The sequence below is a fragment of the Ranitomeya variabilis genome, chromosome 8, assembly GCF_051348905.1.
Source record: "Ranitomeya variabilis isolate aRanVar5 chromosome 8, aRanVar5.hap1, whole genome shotgun sequence".
Classification (NCBI taxonomy): domain Eukaryota; kingdom Metazoa; phylum Chordata; class Amphibia; order Anura; family Dendrobatidae; genus Ranitomeya; species Ranitomeya variabilis.
This window is the reverse complement of record NC_135239.1, coordinates 184,176,065-184,196,963: the sequence shown is the minus strand read 5'-3', so window position 1 is coordinate 184,196,963 and position 20,899 is coordinate 184,176,065. Positions and strand designations below refer to the sequence as shown.

The following is a 20,899-nucleotide window of genomic DNA, read 5'->3' as shown; positions in this document are numbered from 1 at the left end:
TTTATCAGTGCATTAAAAAACGTACAAATAAAAGACACTGTATAAATGGCACTCTTTCCCATTGAAATAAATGGGATTATTTTTAGGATTATTTTTACTAGAGGATTTGAAGCGAAAGAGCAGAAATTTAAATGATGAAAACACAGGTTATTCTGAATATTTTATCACAAAATATATTACAATCTGATCCGTTCCTCCTGCCGCCCTATAACTCAGTGCCTGCAGATTGGACAGAATTTTCAATGTGAAAGGTTCCCTTTAATGATTGATGAGATTACATTCAGTTCTCATTTTATCCTTCTTGACATATATAGACTTCATTGATTCTTCCGCTTGACTCAATTAATGAAGCAAAATGTAATCTTACAGATAATTACCTCTAACATATCCGATATAGAAGAGGATCCTTGAATAATTTTATGATGTCAAGCACATGAAAATGTCCCTGTGTATGAAAAGTCTAGTGTGATGTGCTCAGAGATGCGGACTTTATGTACTGTATATCCGCATTGTACACTGTGCATTGCTGAATCACATATTATTCCTAACTGAGATTATTAACAATGTATTCGTGTTGAGCGAGTATACTCGTTGCTCGGGTTTTCCAGAGCATGCTCGGGTGGTCTCCGAGTATTTATGACTGCTCGGAGATTTAGTTTTTCTTGCCGCAGCTGGATGATTTACGGCTGATAGCCAGCCTGAGTACATGGGGGGGTTGCTAGGGAATCCCCACATGTAATCAAGCTGTCTAGTAGCTGCAAATCATCCAGCTGCGGCAAGGAAAACTAAATCTCTGAGCAGTCATAAATACTCGGAGACCACCCGAGCGTGCTCTGGAAAACCAGAGCAACGAGTATACTCGCTCATCACTACAATGTATCTGTACAATATCAAAGGGTTATCCAATGTATAGTCCTGATATCAGCATGACATTTTTCTAGCCCAACGTTTCGTAGTTTGACGAAATCCTAGAGATGAGTGAATCGATTTGCAGGACCCTGGTTCCCGACCAAGTCAGTATTCCATGGCTGCCAGAAGAGAGCCCTGCAAATCTCCTCATACCTGCCGTCATCCCGGCGCCACTCCTAATTAGCACGCCCCTCGCAATGTTGTGCGCATGTCACGCAACAAGCATGGCGCTGCACCAGCCCTACAAATCAGAAGAGGGTCTGCGGATTCCAGCAGGTAAAAGCTGGCCTCCCCCTCACCCCATAAACAACCCCCTCAAAAAAAGATTCAGCTGAGTTGACTGCATCATGGTGCAATGGTGCAGACACAGAAGGACATAACTCAACATAATAATAGCAAGCAAATTTTAAGGCTTAGTAGAGGGACATGTAATGACACAGTAATTTTGCCCCTACTGAAGCCCTTTAGTGTTCTCGCCCACCATGATTACCCTTTCATGGAACCCAACATAGTATGATACCCTCATAGTGAATTCCCCCACACATTCGCTTTATGACCGAAAAGTGCTCCAAATGCGGTATCATGCCGCCATATTGCCCTCCTTGCACATTATGGTGCAGCCAATGTGCAAACACAGTACAATATCCCCATAATGACCCACAATATTATAGAATACTCCCACTGCCACCTAACACAGTATGATGAACCCACGTGTCGCGCCCACAGTATGATGACCCCCACATAGTTTGAAGGTCCGCACACACTATCATGGACCAAACAGTCCTCCACATACAGCATTACAGCTCCTACAGATGCCCATCACACACAGTATAATGCCCTCACAGTTCACCACCCCTACAGTATGAAGTCCCGCTTACAGTATGATTCTCCCACACTCACTTTATGATGGCCCCAACACAGTATTATGTCTCCACAGTTACCCCACACACAGCATCATGTCCCTCACAGCCCCCCACATACAGTATGATACCACCACACAGAATGATGGCCCCCACACATAGTATCACAGTCGTCACAAACCTGCCTGCTCCCTACCCACAGTATGAGGCAGCTACAGCCTCCCCATACATTGTTTAATTCCTCCACAGTGCCCACACAAACAGTATGATGGCCCACACAGATACCCATACAGTATGGTGTCCCCATAGCCTCCTACAAGGTTTGATGCCCCTACAGCCCCTAACACACATTATGATGCCCCCCCACAGCTCCCTTCACAGCATGGAGTCCCTACAGCCCTCACACAGTATGATATCATCATAGTTCGTCCACACAGTATGATTGCCCCCACAGTCATCCCACCCTGGGAAGAACCCAAAATTCCCTACACAGTATGATGTCCCCACAGTACATTCCCCCATACACTGTATGATGCCCCCATTGTTTCCCCCCAACAAGTACTGACAACATAAAAAATACTTCCCTGACATACTGCTCCCTCTATGCAATATGTAGACTGAGGCTTTGTGCAGCAGGTACGATCAAGCGATATCATCATGCCTGACGCACAGGCTGAATGATGAACAGAAGTAGCCAACTGACCATTGTAGTCGAAGGCGACTACATCTGGATCCTGATAATTCATTGAAATCAAGACTCCTGGCACGGCTTGGGGGTGTCATTTTCATTGGGCCCCATAGCAGCAGCATGGTCTGCTGCTATTATCAGTAAGCCACTATATCCCCACTATGTTGCAATAGGGATAGTAATGCTACTGCTCCTCCATACCGCCTAGCTTATGGCTGCAAATCATGAAAAATAAATGTAGCAATCGCCTATGGAAATCTGATTGAAAACCACTATGACCAGTGTAATGGGTTATAGGGTTAACATTTCTTATGGTATTGTATTAGATTGGGGGTCCCATAGGTCGTACCCCTAAAGATGTAACATTGCGATTATTATTACAGAATAATCGCTTGCACTTACAAAATAAACTAACAACGTGGTAAATCTACAAACGCGCAGGTCACAACGTATGGCATCAAGAGAAGAGGTCGGGAAGATTTCAGATGGTTTGATAGAAACTTTCCGCTTAGTGTAGCATGAAACTACAGTACTTAGAGATGACCTCGTATTTACCGGCCGCCCGCTCAGCCTCCCGGTTATTGATTATGTGAAATCCTAGCAATCGTTACAGCTTTTCTCTCTGCTTATTTGTAGGTCAGTGTAAAAAGATTGTGCCGCCGGAGTCTGGCTCGTTACACATTTTGCACGGAAATGGTTCTTCAGTGGGGACAATTATCATGTTTCAGTGCTCCTCTTCATATCAGCTGGTTGGAGAAGACTTAACGACCTGTGTCTGGAAAGGAAACAGCACCTTGTGGACAGCCGGGGCACCTTCTTGTAAACGTAAGGGATTTTTTTACATTTTTTTATTAGTCGTTGAGCGGTTTTACTCCTGATGTCTTCACGTGGTGGCCATGAGTTTTAGACTTAGGGAATCAAGAAGTATTGTTTCACCTTGCAGAGAGTGACATATTAAGTATGCCGAGATGAGGAGACTTAAAGCCTCAATGTTCCTCTGAGAAATACGCAAATTGTCTCTTCAGAGAGGAAGAGGAGTATAGGCTTGCGGCTTTAAGTCTCCTCATCTCAGCATGCTTAACATGTCACTCTACGCAAGGAGAAACGATACTTCTTGGATCCCGGTCAGACGCCTCTCACACAGCCAAACCAGATCTCCACTTTGCACTGACGAGGGACAGTACTCCTAAACACAGTGTCTTCAAATTGAGATTCTGGCTCGGCTTTTATCCTAAGTCATGTGACAAGGCTCGTTAAAGGGTCGACATTGACTTTTAGGATTGCTACTTCCAATAGATGGCACTAGAGTTCTAGTCCTCTTCCTCTCTGAAGAGTCAATTTGCAGATTCAGGGAATGAAAGGATATTTTTCCACGGATGACGTTTATTCCCTATACAAAGGGTAGAAGATAAATGTTTGAGGATTTTGGGTCCCATTTCTTACATACTCACTGACTAGACTCACCGTTCTTTTTATCTGTGGTCAAAAATGGATGTCAGTCCATTCATTTATTCATTTGCAGCTAAGAAGAACAGAAGAACCAAACCCCATTCTAGTGCTCGTTAATGGAACCGTCATACCATGAGAACCCCTCCCGGAACCTTTATTTGACAAAATAAAAAGGGGACCTGACATCTGATACATGCAGTTCGATCCACAGGCAGCATGTATCAGGCACTGGCTTTATGATCTCAGTCCTATATGTTTAAATCAGAAATATTGCGGCGTTTCAGTGAAAAACAATGCATGAGCTCCACTGGGGACTAGTCAGACAGGCTAGTCCCTGCCAGTTTCTCTCCGCCTCCTGCCCTGGAGTGACAGGTCTCTCCCTGCTTGCATGTATAGGGAGAGACGTGTCAGTCACTGGCAGCGGGCAGCGGAGGCCACCGGGGATCTGCAGCGATTCAGAAGTAAACATATAGCTGAAATTGTACATCCAATATGTGATGCAATCTACCTGTGGATCAGCTGTCAGGTTCCCTTTAAAAGGAGGCCATGACATAAAGTATATGGACATTTTTGGGGACACTTTTTTTTCTTTATTTTTACTTATATGCATGTATTTTAGCTAAAAATAATTCTTGCAATTGCATTCCATTAAAAAGGTTGCAACGCGTGGGTTGTACAGGCTTTCTATTTCACTGTGCATTGTTGGATGCAGAATGAATGAACTAAGAATCCATCAGACAGCTCCTTCTGGAGAGTTTTTAATTTTGCCTTTTTACTATACTTTTCTTAACTGATGTACGAGCACATGAAAATTTCGCTCAAGTTGAGTGTTGTTTGTGGTCATAAGTCAACTGAAAAAGGTTCGACCATGTACCCTCCGGGAAAAAAAAATAGTGGAACCCTCAGGAGACCAGCTGGTGACCAACAGACCAACATTCGAAGAAGTGGCATGGTGCTTTCCCAATACTGCAGACACTTTGATATACCAATTGGCGAGGGGCATCACCGTGAGACCCCCACTGTTCAAGCATTGATGGCTTTTACCAATATGTCGTTATTACCCCAGACTACAAACGTACACCAAGCAACGTAGAGCAATGGGAGGGTGACTAGCCTCGAATGTTAAGATTGCCTTAAAATAAAAAGAAATTTCCATGTCTTAATGCAAAGAAGCCAAAAAATGGCAGCCCCCAATGATCACATAATAATGGCCTATCACAGGAAAAAAGCACCTGCAAAAAGCCTTAAAGGGGTTAACGTCGGCGCTGTGGGGACCTCGTTAAATAAACATGTTGTTGTTTATGGAGCATAATATTAAAGAAGGTTGAAGGAAGATGTTTATTCTTCATCGCTGACTCATCAGTTCTCTCCCCATCTGTCAGTGCTGATTGTGGTGCACGATGCAGGAAGGGTAAATGGAGATCAGTCAGATATTTGGAGATTTTAAAAAAGCATAAAAAATCACAACTTGGTTAATTCTCTTTTGAGAAAATGCTAAAAAAAAGTAATAAAACCTTTCGTTTTGATACTGATGGCTCATAGAATGCAATAATGTAATGGGTATAGACAATGAAACATTGGCCTCACTGGCGGCTAAGTTCCCAGTATAGACGTAGGTCATAATAGCTGAAAAAAATAAATACATTATTGATCTTTTAGAAATAAATACGTTCTTGCTGAATCAGCAGGATTAGCACCAAAGGATATGAACATATACTCATACAGTACATAATGTATATATATGTGTGTATATACAGTTAGGTCCAGAAAAATTTGGACAGTGACACAAATTTTTACATTTTAGCTGCTTACCAAAACATATTCAAGATACAGTTATATAATAAATATGGGCTTAAAGTTCAGACCCTCAGCTTTAATGTGAGAGTATTCACATCCTAATTGGAGTAAGGGTTTAGGAATTACAGCTCTTTAATATCTACAGTAGCTGCGTTTTTTTAAAGGGACCAAAAGTAATTGGTCAATATCTCAAAAGCTCTTTAATGGGCTATTCGTTCATTAATCCATCATCAATTAAGCAGAAACAAGGTCTAGAGCTGATTCCAAGTGTGGCATTTGCATTTGGAAGATGCTGTGAACCCACAACATGCGGTCAAAGGTGCTCTCAATGGAAGAGAAACAGACTAACATTAGGATAAAAAAAGAAGAAATCCACCAAGTTGCGCCAAGGATCTCAAAAGGTAAGAGATTTGCAAGCATCCATCGAGTGGCCAGAGAGTACTGACCTGGCCAATGGACTGGTGTCCTGCAATTCGATCCACCCAACTCTTATGCACAATTGGATGTCCCTTCGTACAGATGAACTATAACTACAGATAATTACATTGAGTGCCATTGTAGTCTACAGAAAGCAGAAAGGCAAACCTCCAGTGGGCAAAAGAGTAGAAAAATGTAGTCATGAGTCAACAGAAAAATGCCTACATATTGTGATATCTTTTGCACCATGGATAAAACTTAGTGCAAGCAGCATGAATCTATTATCCCTTCCTCGCTAGTGGTGTTGGAGTAATGGCGTGAGAAATGCTTTTTTGGCACACTCTGGGTCCTCTGATTACTGTGGGATGAATCCTTGTACAGTGGGGCTTGCCTAAGCATTGTGGTTTACGAAGTTGATCCCTTCATGGTAGCTGTTTACCCAGTGGTAGAAGGACACTTTTAGAAGGACAGTGCACTATGCCTCAATGGTCATATAGTCATGGGAACATGGCAGTGAGTTTTCTAGCTTCATTGGTCTTCACAGCCTTAATCTTATACAGCGCTTCTGGGATGAGGTGGGATCAGAGTATATCAGAATCTCTCATCTAATTTACGGCAACTGCAAAAAGCTGTCTTGTCTACATGGGCCAAAAATCCCGCAGAACGATACCTATACCAGGACAAATTTCTGAAGGCCAAAAGGAGGTCCAACTCTTTACTAGATTGGGGTCTCTAATAAAGTGGAGGTTTAGTGTATTTGGCTATGCTTAGACTAGAGATGAGTCGATCTGTCGAGACTGAATTTGCTAAACCTTGCGGATTTCATGGGAAATTTGAATTGCAGTGAACTTTTTATAAAATGTGACTACAATTCATTACCACTTGAATAAATTCTCCCATCTCTAGCTTATACTTATCCTCACTAATCCTAGTAATTGCAGTTTTATAAAACTATACATCTTACATGAAACATGCAGTGAAACCCTGCCTGAGTCATGAATATACATATATCCAGCATTTATCACCGAGGTTTACTTGGCTTGCTGTTTCCAATCCACATCTGTCACCAGGTAGTCTTAAGTATTAATGATATAAAATAAGATAATAAAGAACACTTTGTATGTAGCTTGAAGCTTGAACGACATCCAGAATTTAGCACGCGGAGACTCGTCTACATTTCGGCAATAAAAGGGGGGGGGGATTCAACAATGGCGTAATGATTAAATGGCCCATCCGTTTGGTGTACTTATCCATAATTTATCTCGCTTTACAGCTTTATCAAAATACGAGACGTTTGGATTTAAAGTGGCCGTCATTGCCTCCATCGTGAGCTGCGCGATCATCCTGTTGATGTCAATGGCTTTTTTGGTGTGCTGCCTTGTGAACTGCGTAAAGAAAAGTGAAAGGAGGCGATCAGAAAGGTGAGATGGATGGAAAAAAAGTTCTGACCAACTACATTATACACTTATATTACTGGCTTTGCCCCTCTTTGGTCACCTGGACAAGAGGAGGCATCAGACAGTTGCCACTGATGATACTTTCCTATTGGTCTGCACATCATCCCTAATAATATCCACAAATATCCAATCCGGGCCATATTAAAATAACATAAGAAAATGTTCTTTTTTTTGTATAGTGCCAGCATATTCTTCAGCACTTTTGCAAGTCGGGAAGTAATAAATGAGTAAAATAATGTGAGTTTTGCAGTGGGTGCAGCAAGGGAGAAGTCCTGCTGAAGCAAAAAGATAGAATAAATTGTATATTAGAAATGTTGTAGTTATTTAACATTGAGGCATTGTTCACGTGTCATTTTTGGGCAGTATTTGATCAATATTTCCAAGCCAAAGCTAAAGTGGGATCCAAAACGCAGAGCATGTGTAAATCTTTCAATGATGGTTTTTCACTCTTGATTTTGGATTACAAATGCTAACTAGTGGCTGTGAATAGTGCCACATGATTCCACATCATTGGTAACAATTGTAGGATCACTTTGTGTCCAACCAATGGGACTCAACTATAACTCTAAAAATGGGAGTGCCAAGGTCCTCTATGTGATTAGGCCCATGGTCAAGCATGTGCACTACTGTTCCGTCCACAGGAATTTTGGGGATTCCCGTTCTCACCTGGTCGGACCGAAAAGTGATCAAACATTTAACATCTATTCGGAAGATTGGGGATAAGAGTATCTTAATGAAAAATAAAACCTTTAAACGATAGCTTTACTTTCAATTATCCTTCCAGAATAAATGAACTACACGGTGTGTGTACCTGAGGAATAAAACTATTTCTGGCTTGTATCCTGACTCTTCACCAATTTCCCCTCCGTAGGCTCTATCAATTAATCTATTAATTTATAAATGAGAAGAAAACGAGGGCACTCACCAGTCTTCAAAATTCAAGCTTTTATTGGCAATATTTCCAGATAAAATTCATGGCCGGGAACGACGGAGCCGAAGCTCGTGTGAGCAGGGGAGAACGGGGACGACGGCCGTTTCGTGCTGTGCTTGCGCTTCTACGGGTCACTTGGTGTAAGAGCAAGACAGCGGAAATATTGCTCTTACACCAAGTGACCCGTAGAAGCGCAAGCACAGCGCGAAACGGCCGTCGTCCCCGTTCTCCCCTGCTCACACGAGCTTCGGCTCCGTCGTTCCCGGCCATGAATTTTATCTGGAAATATTGCCAATAAAAGCTTGAATTTTGAAGACTGGTGAGTGCCCTCGTTTTCTTCTCATTTATGGATTACACAGATGGTCACTTTTTTCAGAGGAGCACCCGAAGTCAAGCATTACAGGACTGTATTAATCACTGCTGAGCACCCGTATAGAGGGTAGCGGTCTGGAGACGACCCTAACAAAATAGACTGTGCCGCCCGTTTTATGCTAATCTATTAATTTGCAATCGACTTTGAGCTGGTAGTAGCAGATCAGCTGCTATAACCTCTCCCATACAGAACACAGAGGGATTAATGCTCTTCATTACTTAATTAGCATGCAGACAGAAATGGAAGCAAAGGGGAAATTACACTTCACTAATGATCAGTGTAGATGGGAATCCAGCACTGGAGTGAGATAAAAGCTCAGCATGATCTTTCTGTGTCTCCCTCTGCTTGTTTCCTCACTCTGCTCCCCTCCTCTCCACTCTCCGTAGAGAGTGCTGTGTAACATGACACCTGCAAATCCGTCTTGTCTGAGCAAGATGGATTTGAGTTGTTTGTTTCTAAAGAGTAGATGACCAGTTCAGAAGGGAAGTATGAGGGGAAGAAGTGGAGAAAAAAAACCGTATGACTGTAATAAAATATGTAATAAAGTTTATTTTATTTACCTGTACAATGAATTTATGCAAAGGTAGTTAAAAGTATAGTTCCGTTTTAGTTTTAGAAAATTTTAGTTTGCTTTGTTGGGCAGATTAGGTGGAGACAAAATGGTAAGAACAGCAGAGGATATGGGGATCATAACATGTATATAACGACAATATCTAGACACTCCGTTCCTATTTGGAAAAATATGTAGTGCCCGATATAAACGAGTCAATTAGTATTTCTCCCTGTCGGAAAATGAAGTTTGATTAAAGGAGTATTCCCGTCTTGTACACTTGTAGCATATACTGCAATAGAACCTACTGTACATCTTTCTCGGGAACGAAGACCAGTCTTGGAAAGCTGTCAGTGAAGAAGTAGTCGGAATGCCTATACAAATGGATGGGAATTCCGACCACCTAGCAATACTCAAGATAGGTGGGGGTCCCATTCATAGGACCGGCATCTCCTATATATTTGACATTTCATGTGGATAATAAATAAAAGTACAAGATGGTAATAAATACCCCTTTAATAACCCCTTGCCTGGAACCATGTTCTAAGTTGGGTGGGTCTTGGTGTTTGTCTAAAGTACTAGATATTTCCATTTGTTCGCTTTTTTTGCCAAACCTATACAATTTGCCACGATCTTATAGAAATTCACAGCAAAGCCACTATTTATGAGAGCTGCATGCTGATGGGCTGGAATCTACATTTGGTTACATCTGTAAAAACGGTGTCTTCGTTGGTTGCTAAAGAGAATAGCCCCAAATCGCCAAGACCGGCGGATTCTGTCATTGGTCTTGATTAAGGACACGCTGGAGCAGATGCGCCATCACCCATTTTGCCCCCAAAAGAATGGCATGAAAATTGTGCCTTCATAAATCTTTTTTTCCACCATTAATCTGGCAAAAAAGCATGGATTGTTTACCCCCAAATGTCTCCTTTTCTCTTCCGTAGTTTTGATTATTCTTCCCCCATTACGTCTTATTTCTGGCTCCTTTCTGAGATTTCTTTCCACCTGCTTGTATCTCCTGTATTTACCCTCATATCAGCTTTGTGCTATATCTCAGGAGAGTAGAAACAATCATGGGTAATAAACCAAGAATGACTCCGTAAAGAGAAATTAATGTCTTTTAATAATATGTAGCAGGGGGCACATCCGGACTAAATATTCTCACCAGAGCGCAGGAGGTCGCGCCTTCCCTGTTGGATATAAATACAGTTGTGCGGCAATACGTCCTCTGTCTCATAATAATGAAATGCAACCCATTATTTGGATTTTACACCGTCCATGTAGGAAGAACTCGCACCGGATTCATTTTTGCGCTGACTCAGTAGTTTCCTTGGTTACCGCTGGTATTGGTCCTCTCATTATAAAACCTGACGCCATGAATTAGCTATTGCTATTGCGACTCGAGAGCTTCAAACACTAAATGCTTCTGTATTTTACATTTTCTGGACGTCAGCACAATTGCCTTTATGTTGCAGATTGGCGTTTCTCAATATTACTAAGCCAAGCCCCCCCTGTACTCAAATTAATTACATTACAATATCCTCAAGGCTGTGATCAAAAACTCTGCTATGTACAGAAACGCACAACAGGAGGGCAGTGCAAATACCCGCTAGTGATATGCCATGTTCCCCATGGGGTCTAATAGGACAGTTTGAAAGCTTTGGTCTTTGTGGTGTCATCATGACATCCTGACATGCGCCATTACCTTCCTGCTCATATGTGAGAAACTCTCCCAGTGCCATGAAAGCCAGATATTTGGCACAGTGTAAGTGGACTGAGGATTCCATAGTGAGCAGCGGAGGATCAGAAGGTACGGTGAGAACCAGACAGGTGGCGATGAGTAGCAGAGGGGCTGGAGAGGTAAGCAGCAAAGGGGCTGGAGAGGTGATCAGTGAGTAGCAGAGAGGCTGGAGAGGTGAGCGGTGAGTAGCAGAGGGGCTGTAGAGGTGAGCGGTGAGTAGCAGAGGGGCTGGAGAGGTGAGCGGTGAGTTTCAGAGGGTCTGGAGAGGTGAGCAGTGAGTTGCAGAGGGGCTGGAGAGGTGATCGGTGAGTAGCAGAGGGGCTGGAGAGGTGAGCGGTGAGTAGCAGAGGGGCTGGAGAGGTGAGCGGTGAGTAGCAGAGGGGCTGGAGAGGTGAGCGGTGAGTTGCAGAGGGGCTGGAGAGGTGAGCGGTGAGTTGCAGAGGGGCTGGAGAGGTGAGCGGTGAGTAGCAGAGGGGCTGGAGAGGTGAGCGGTGAGTAGCAGAGGGGCTGGAGAGGTGAGCGGTGAGTTGCAGAGGGGCTGGAGAGGTGAGCAGTGAGTAGCAGAGGGGCTGGAGAGGTGAGCGGTGAGTAGCAGAGGGGCTGGAGAGGTGAGCGGTGAGTTGCAGAGGGGCTGGAGAGGTGAGCGGTGAGTTGCAGAGGGGCTGGAGAGGTGAGCGGTGAGTAGCAGAGGGGCTGGAGAGGTGAGCGGTGAGTAGCAGAGGGGCTGGAGAGGTGAGCGGTGAGTTGCAGAGGGGCTGGAGAGGTGAGCTGTGATTAGCAGAGGGGCTGGAGAGGTGAGCGGTGATTAGCAGAGGGGATGGAGAGGTGAGTAGCAGAGAAGCTGGAAAAGTGAGTATTGAGCAACAGACATCCTGGAACGGTGATAGCAGAGGGGCTGGAGAGGTGAGCGTTGAGTAGCAGAGGGGCTGGAGAGGGGATTGGTGAGGAGCAGGAGGGCTAAAGAGGGGAGTGGTGAGGAGCAGAAAGGGTTAAAAGGGGAGTGGTGAGTAGCAGAGGGGCTGGAGAGGTGAGTAGGTGAGTTGCAGAGGGGCTGGAGCGGTGAGTAGCAGAGGGGCTGGAGTGGTGAATAGCAGAGGGGCTGGAGAGGTGAGTAGCAGATGGGCAAGAGAGGTGAGCGATGAGTAGCAGAGGGGCTGGAGAGGGGATTGGTGAGGAGCAGGAGGGCTAAAGAGGGGAGTGATGAGGAGCAGAAAAGGGGAGCCGTGAGTAGCAGAGGACCTGGAGCGGTGAGTAGCAGAGGGGCTGGAGCGGTGAGTAGCAGAGGGGCTGGGGCGGTAAATAGCAGAGGGGCTGGAGTGGTGAGTAGCAGAGAGGCTGGAGAGGTGAGTAGCAGAGGGGCTGGAGAATAAAGCGGTGAGCAGTAGGGGGGATGGAGAGGGGAGCATTGAGGGGCAGAGAGTCTGGAGAAGGGAGTGGTGAGGAGTAGAGGGGCTGGAGAGGGAGTGGTGAGTTGTATAGGGGAGCAGGGAGGAGTAGAGGGGATGGAAAGGGGAGCCGTGAGTAGCAGAGGGGATGGAAAGGGGAGCGGTGAGTAGCAGAGGGGATGGATAGGGGAGCGGTAAGGAGCAGAGGCAATGGAGAGGGGAGCAGTGAGGAGCAGAGAGGCTGGAGCGGTAAGTAGCAGAGGGGCTAGAGAGGTGAGCTGTGAGTAGCAGTGGTGCCGGAGAGGGGAGTGGTGAGGTGACTATAAGATTTTGTATTTTTGACCTTTTTATGGCCCATTATGATTCAGAAAAATGTAGTTCAGCTGCTGCTGTTTTGCTGAATCCATAAAACAGCAAGTTACAAAAAATTTGCAATTTGGCGAATGCTGTTTTTTGTAAATTTTGAGTTGAATTCAATTCCATTATAATTTATTTGCTCATCTCTAGCCAGCATCACAAACATACCGCGGGTCTGAACTGTCAATCATTCTGGAGCGGAGAGCACCGCCCTCCTGGCAAGCAAAAATTCAGGAGTCAGGGGAGTGGGATGAACTATGATAAATGCATCATGAGACAATGCCTTTTAAAAAAATTGGGTAAAAAAATACCATGCAACCAGTCTTGCTTACCATGGGTGCGAATTTGCAGTTGCGTAATCCAAGTGTAGGGTTTCCTTTCACAGAATTTCAGTGATTAGTAGAATATGAAGTGTATTCGAGAATTTCCTCTCATTCCCAAGTACAGATTGGTGATATGACTTTATAATAATATCTTCCAAATTAATTTTCTTTTGACACCTGAAAAAAGAGACGTCGATTAGGCTCCTCTTTAATCGGCCTGGGGAACATTATGCTTTTGTTAAGCTTAAATTGAAATTGTGTTAAAGTTAATTAAGTGGAAAGTAAAAATGAAGAAGAGGAAAGCTGAGGAGGAAAACGACACATGGAATTATCATCAAAATATACTTGCCTTATGTGTTGGTTAAATTAATTTTACTTATCATTTGTATTATAAAAATCCGTTTTAAGTGTTTAATGGACATTTTGTTCAGAAGATAAAGCCTATAATTTGCATTCACATAGTCCCCGGCTTTAGGAGGCAAATTCAGTGTGTATTTAGAATTGAGACAAAGGTGTCGTGCTTAATCGGTGACCGTGACAGTGTTCTACTTTTTAGGTTTTGGGGGTAAGTGGTGGTATTGATACTTTTCAAAGGATTCTATCATAATTTAGGAACTAATGTCTAATATTTCTGGTAGCCTGGCGAAGGAGATATTGGGAATATCCGCAATGCGCTTCAGTTTTTATGTGTTGGTAAACCATAGGAGGTCTTGAGTAATTTGGGAGCTGTATGTTATATTTCTGGTAGGAGCTTAGGATGATAATAGGGTTAATGATGTCATCTACAGCTGTTTAGAACAACGGAGGTAATCATGTTATTTATTTTATCACAGTAGGTCCAAAATTCACTGTTGGTGGTTGAACATCTGTTCTTCTGATACAGATAAAATTCTAAATACTTGCAGCCACCAGTAGGGAAGACTTCTGTATTTAACAGCACTGGTTATTTAATTGCAATCTTAAAGGGGTTATCCTGAACTACATTAGTTTTTTTGGCTCATAGTAAAAAGGACTAACAGGCAGGTACCTGTCTGTTGTACCCAGCATCGGCTCAAAGTGGTCACTGACCGCTCCTGCCGGCGATTCAGCTGCTTCACATCAACAGAGCAGTTCTCCTTCTTCCAGGCTGGTCTATTGATTGGGCGTCAACAGAGCAGTTCTCCTTCTTCCAGGCTGGTCTATTGATTGGGCGTCAACAGAGCAGTTCTCCTTTTTCCGGGCTGGTCTATTGATTGGGCGTAACTGCAGGTGTCTTGCTGTTTGGCAGCTAGCTCCCTGCAGTTAGGCAGCGGGGAGCTGGCTATCAGTCATCATTATGTTGGCAGTCACACCCCGTCAGCAGAGCACAGAGGAAGAGAAGCCACTACTCTGACGTCAGTATAAGCTGCAGAATCGCAGGCAGGAGTGCTCTGTGACCGCTCTGTGCTGGCAGACACCGGCACTGGGCACAACAGGCAGGTAATTGGCAACTACCTGCCTGTTAGTTCTTAGACTCATAGTAAAAAATTTAGATTATGACCCCAATGGGGAACAGTGCTGATAATATCAGTAAAGTGCTGTGGAGATAATGGCACAATATAAATGAGTAAAATGAATGAATGTCCTGGATAATCCCTTTAAGAAATTGTTGTGTTATATGAAATTCAAGGAATGACCAGGGCATTCTTTATAGAATGTTATGAGGCATGTAAGCTTCATCTTTTTATTTAGCAAAAATTATGTATATCCTGTAAAAATGGTCATTGCAATTTACATCCATAAACCTGTACTCTATAGAAAAAAAAGCATAAAACGGTTGCCCTCTGCTTTTGATTGGACTTTCTAAGATGATCAATATCAGATCAATGGTGATCCGACATCCCATCGACCAGGCGTTTGTGGCTCCACCACCGGATGTAAACAGTGCACACAGCCGGTAAACAGCTGTAAACACTGCTCTGTACACCGTATAGTGGCCATTCTCGGGTACTGTGAATACTGTGGAGATGTCATTTGTTAAACCCCCACAAATCAGATACTCATGACCTATCAGCAACACCAAAGTAGTGGACGAGCCCTGTAAACTAAATATTGGAAGTGTAATCTGACCAACCGACAGAATGTCATAGGTCAAAAGGAACTAAGCAAATTGAAATGTAGTTTGTGGGCAAAGGTTAAGTATAACTGTTTCTTTATCGATTGAAATTCTTTTGGGCTTAGGAGTCCAGTAGGCGGTCCTATTCAGTGACTATATGCATGCATTTAATAGAAAGGCTGTCACTCATTAGTTAGGCCTGCCAAAAACTTTAGACATTAATCTATTCAAGTTCTCCTGAACTACAACATGGTGCCTAGAGGATTCCACATCTGTTCTAAGCGGACAGGTTCACTTGAAATATTATTCTTTTTCTATTATTGGGAGTCTGTTACACAAGAAAGGGTGTGTACAGACCGGAACCCTGGTCTGTAGCCCAAGGGTACAGACCATGGCTCTGCCAGTCTATAGTCTTCTTGGCAAGTTGTCCTAATGCATCACTGTCAGAAAATATAACACTTTCTGCATTCTGAACTCTGCCCTGAATAAAAAGCTCTGAACTGTGAGAATATCAACTAGAACTCACAGAAGGTGGAAGATTAAACTAATTACATGGTAAAAATAAACCTAGAGTCAAGGTCTGTCACCAAAATGTCTCGGCCGAGTAATTAACACACGATGGAAATCCCAGTGAAATGTGAAAACAAATATTCTTGATAAATTGGCCAAGTGGTGGAAAAATAAACGTCTTGTAGAAGCTCTATGGCTTTATCAGAAGATAGATGATCCTTGGGTAAAGCTAAATTGTGGGTAGGAGAATTTAGATTAGCATGCTTACCGATGGTTCTGATTTGGGGGAATAATTATGTGAACTGAACCACAAAGGTGTAGGGTTTGTGCAAACTTCAACCAAAAATGGGCAGATTGGAGCAACCAAAAATGGGCAGGTTGGGTCAACCAAAATTGGGCAGGTTGGGTCAACCAAAATTGGGCAGGTTGGGTCAAGCAAAAATGGGCAGGATGGGTCAACCAAAATTGGGCAGGTTGGGTCAAGGAAAAATGGGCAGCTTGGGTCAACCAAAACTGGGCAGGTTGTGGTGGTCCCTGGGCAGATCTGCACATAGAAACGTTGGTAAATTTAAACTAGTTAATGATATACTTTTTGCAGTTTACCAGAGGTAAATAATTTCCTGCTAAGACACTGTAAGCAAGCTGTGGCATAGAGTTGAGCAGAACTTTGGTTGTGGGTGATGCCATGCTGAGTGTTCACATGTATGGCAATCCAGCGATCGGTGGAAAGTTCAGCCGACTGCTAAGGTGTATAGGTACATCTAAGCATTGAGGATCCAGAATTCTTCACAGAAAGTGGGGATCAGCCCTAAATAAATACAACTTGTTGCTCAACTATGTAAGAATTCCGGTTCTTGAACGTCTCGCAGTCCGGCCTCTCAGGTTTTGCTACGTCTTATCCGGTGCCAGTCTTGGTCAGTGCACCTTACTGTATCCTCATGATTTTACTGAAGGCCTCCCAGGCCAGCTGTGAGTCACCATACCTTCCCTTTTCTCGGTCCGCGCACTTACTCTGGTCCCTTCCTGGCTGGCTTCTGCGGAACTGGCAACCATGTTATTTGCTCTGGCCCCTGATCTTGCCAATAATATTAGGCTGAAAACTACTCCTAAAATATGGGTCTGTCAAGAGGGAATGTGTTTCAACCAGAGCAATCACCCCCCACCCTCATGAACAAACATCTGTTACACAGGGCTTCAAGGCATATAATGACTGTGACAGAACTGTGCTCAGTGTTACACTCAAACCTTACCAATACTAACATTGCTGCCTTAAAAAGTAACTATACTTTATTTAATTATCCTCTAGGTAAGGTACAAAAATTATGTTTGTTTTTACCTTTTTTTTTTTCTACCTTCCCTCACAAACACTGTGCTGTAGTTCTGTTTCAGTAACCAGATTGTGCTCCTTTAGAAGGTCCTTTTATCTGCTGCTTGGCAAAATCCTTACACTATATTCAGACTATCTATGTATGGGAATTTGTTGTGAACTATACTTTTTGGCTCCCTCTTGTGGTCACTAGCGGTATGGCCTTGGATTGTCTTTCCCCAGGTTGGTAGTCACCTGGTTCGTTAGACCCTGGGTGTTCCTATTTAAACTTCCTGGATTCTTAGTCCATTGCCTGGCATCAATGTAATCAGTCCTTGTCTGGTTGCTCCTGTCTACTGGTCCTGTTTTTTGCAAGATAAGCTAAGTCCTGCTTTCTTATTTTTTGTTCATTTGTATTGTTTTGTTTTTTGTCCAGCTTGTTCATAATGTGATTCCTGATTTTGCTGGAAGCTCTAAGGGGGCTGATATTCTCCCCCCACACCGTTAGTCGGTGCGGGGGTTCTTGGATATTCAGCGTGGATATTTTTGTAGGGTTTTTCGCTGACCGCATAAGTCCGCTTTCTATATTTCTGCTATTATATAGTGGGCCTCTCTTTGCTGAATCTAGTTCATACTTACGTTTGTCCTTTCTTCTTACCTCACCGTTATTATTTGTTGGGGGCGTGTCTTTACTTTGGGGTACCTTTCTCTTGAGGCAAGTGAGGTCTGATTTTCTCTGAAAGGGTTAGTTAGTTCTCCGGCTGGCGCGAGACGTCTAGAACCAACGTAGGTACGTTCCCCGGCTGCTATTAGTTGTGGGTTAGGATCAGGTATGCGGTCAGCTCAGTTACCACCTCCCTATGAGCTGGTTTTTTATGTTTGCAGACTTTGCTGAAAACCCTGAGATCCTCTACCATTGGGATCATAACAGAATGCCAGGCCGAGTGAATAGTTAATGCATTGCAGAAGTGGGATTAAAAGAAAAGAAGTTCTGAGTTTTTTTTTTTTTTTTCTTCCTCCCCTTTATCTCTGAGTGGCTTGAAGCTCTGCTGCAGACATGAATGCTCAGACTCTGATTACTAGTGTGGACCAGCTTGCTGCACGTGTGCAGGGCATTCAGGATTTTGTTATTAGCAGTCCTATGTCAGAGCCTAAGATACCTATTCCTGAGCTATTCTCTGGAGATCGATTTAAATTTAGGAATTTTAGGAATAATTGTAAATTGTTTCTATCTTTGAGACCTCGTTCGTCTGGAGACTCAGCTCAGCAAGTTAAAATTGTTATTTCCTTCTTGCGGGGCGACCCTCAGGATTGGGCTTTCTCATTGGCGCCAGGAGATCCGGCATTGGCAAATATTGATGCGTTTTTTCTGGCGCTCGGATTGCTTTATGAGGAGCCCAATCTTGAAATTCAGGCAGAGAAAGCTTTGCTGGCTATCTCTCAGGGCCAGGATGAAGCTGAAGTGTATTGCCAAAAATTTCGGAAATGGTCCGTGCTTACTCAGTGGAATGAGTGCGCTCTGGCCGCAAATTTCAGAAATGGCCTTTCTGAAACCATTAAGAATGTGATGGTGGGCTTCCCCATTCCTACAAGTCTGAATGATTCTATGACGCTGGCCATTCAGATTGATCGGCGTTTGCAGGAGCGCAAATCCGCTAATCCTCTGGCGGTGTTGTCTGAACAGACACCGGACTTAATGCAATGTGATAGAATTCAGACTAGAACTGAACGGCAAAATCATAGACGTCAGAATGGGTTGTGTTTTTACTGTGGTGATTCTACACATGTTATATCAGCATGCTCTAAACGCCTAACAAAGTTTGTTAGTCCTGTCGCCATTGGTAACTTGCAGCCTAAATTTATTTTGTCTGTGACTAATTTGTTCATTGTCTTCCTACCCTGTTATGGCGTTTGTGGATTCAGGTGCTGCCCTGAGTCTTATGGACTTGTCGTTTGCCAAGCACTGTGGTTTTGTCCTGGAGCCTTTAGAAAATCCTATTCCTCTTAGAGGAATTGATGCTACGCCATTGGCAGAGAATAAACCGCAGTATTGGACACAAGTGACCATGTGCATGACTCCTGAACATCGGGAGGTGATTCGTTTTCTTGTTCTGCATAAGATGCATGATTTGGTCGTTTTGGGTCTGCCATGGTTACAGGCCCATAATCCAGTTTTGGATTGGAGGGCTATGTCTGTGTCAAGTTGGGGTTGTCAGGGAATTCATTGCGATTCCCCGTCGGTGTCTATTGCTTCCTCCACTCCTTCAGAAGTTCCTGAGTATTTGTTTGACTATCAGGATGTATTCAGTGAGTCCAGGTCCAGTGCTCTTCCTCCTCATAGGGACTGTGACTGCGCTATAGATTTGATTCCTGGTAGTAAGTTTCCTAAGGGACGATTATTTAATCTGTCGGTACCTGAGCATGCCGCGATGCGTTCTTATATAAAGGAGTCTTTGGAGAAAGGACATATTCGTCCCTCCTCTTCCCCTCTTGGTGCGGGATTCTTTTTTGTGGCCAAGAAAGACGGGTCTTTGAGACCTTGTATAGACTATCGGCTTCTGAATAAAATCACGGTTAAATTTCAATATCCTTTGCCACTGTTGTCGGACTTGTTTGCTCGGATTAAGGGTGCCTGTTGGTTCACCAAGATAGATCTTCGTGGTGCGTACAACCTTGTGCGCATTAAGCAGGGAGATGAATGGAAAACTGCAATTAATACGCCCGAAGGTCATTTTGAGTACTTGGTGATGCCTTTTGGGCTCTCTAATGCCCCTTCAGTGTTTCAGTCCTTTATGCATGACATCTTCCGGAAGTATCTAGATAAATTTGTGATTGTTTATCTGGATGATATTTTAGTTTTTTCTGATGATAGGGATTCTCATGTAAAGCAGGTCAGGATGGTGTTTCAGGTTTTGCGCGATAATGCTTTGTTTGTGAAGGGCTCAAAGTGTCTCTTTGGAGTGCAGAAGGTTTCCTTTTTGGGTTTTATTTTTTCCCCTTCTGCTGTGGAGATGGACCCAGTCAAGGTCCGAGCTATTCATGATTGGACTCAACCCACGTCTGTTAAGAGTCTTCAGAAGTTTTTGCGTTTTGCTAATTTCTACCGTCGTTTTATTGCTAACTTTTCTAGCGTTGTTAAACCTCTGACGGATATGACCAAGAAAGGTTCTGATGTTGCTAATTGGGCTCCTGCAGCCGTGGAGGCCTTCCGGGAGCTGAAACGCCGGTTTACTTCGGCGCCTGTTTTGTGCCAGCCTGATGTCTCACTTCCCTTTCAGGTTGAAGTAGACGCTTCTGAGATCGGTGCAGGGGCTGTTTTGTCGCAGAGAGGCTCTGGTTGCTCTGTGATGAGACCATGTGCTTTCTTTTCCAGGAAGTTTTCGCCTGCTGAGCGGAACTATGATGTTGGTAATCGGGAGTTGTTGGCCATGAAGTGGGCATTTGAGGAGTGGCGTCATTGGCTCGAGGGAGCTAAGCATCGTGTGGTGGTCTTGACTGATCACAAAAATCTGATGTATCTCGAGTCTGCTAAACGCCTGAACCCTAGACAGGCTCGTTGGTCATTGTTTTTCTCCCATTTTGACTTTGTGGTCTCATACCTGCCTGGTTCGAAAAATGTGAAGGCTGATGCTCTCTCTAGGAGCTTTGTGCCTGACTCTCCTGGAGTCTCAGAGCCGGCTGGTATTCTTAAAGAGGGAGTAATCTTGTCGGCCATTTCTCCTGATTTGCGACGTGTGTTGCCGAGATTTCAGGCTGGTAGACCTGACCCTTG

At 43.8% G+C, this 20,899-nt stretch overlaps 1 protein-coding gene across 1 annotated transcript in view; it reads left to right on the top strand.

Annotated features, from left to right (window-relative positions):
• The window catches only part of SUSD3 (sushi domain containing 3), a 67,873-nt gene that overhangs the window by 35,835 nt on the left and 11,139 nt on the right, over positions 1–20,899 (top strand). The window contains exons 2-3 of the mRNA XM_077276777.1: positions 3,094–3,282; positions 7,394–7,541. Coding sequence (XP_077132892.1) covers positions 3,094–3,282; positions 7,394–7,541 — 337 coding nt within the window. The remainder of the gene's footprint in view (positions 1–3,093; positions 3,283–7,393; positions 7,542–20,899) is intronic.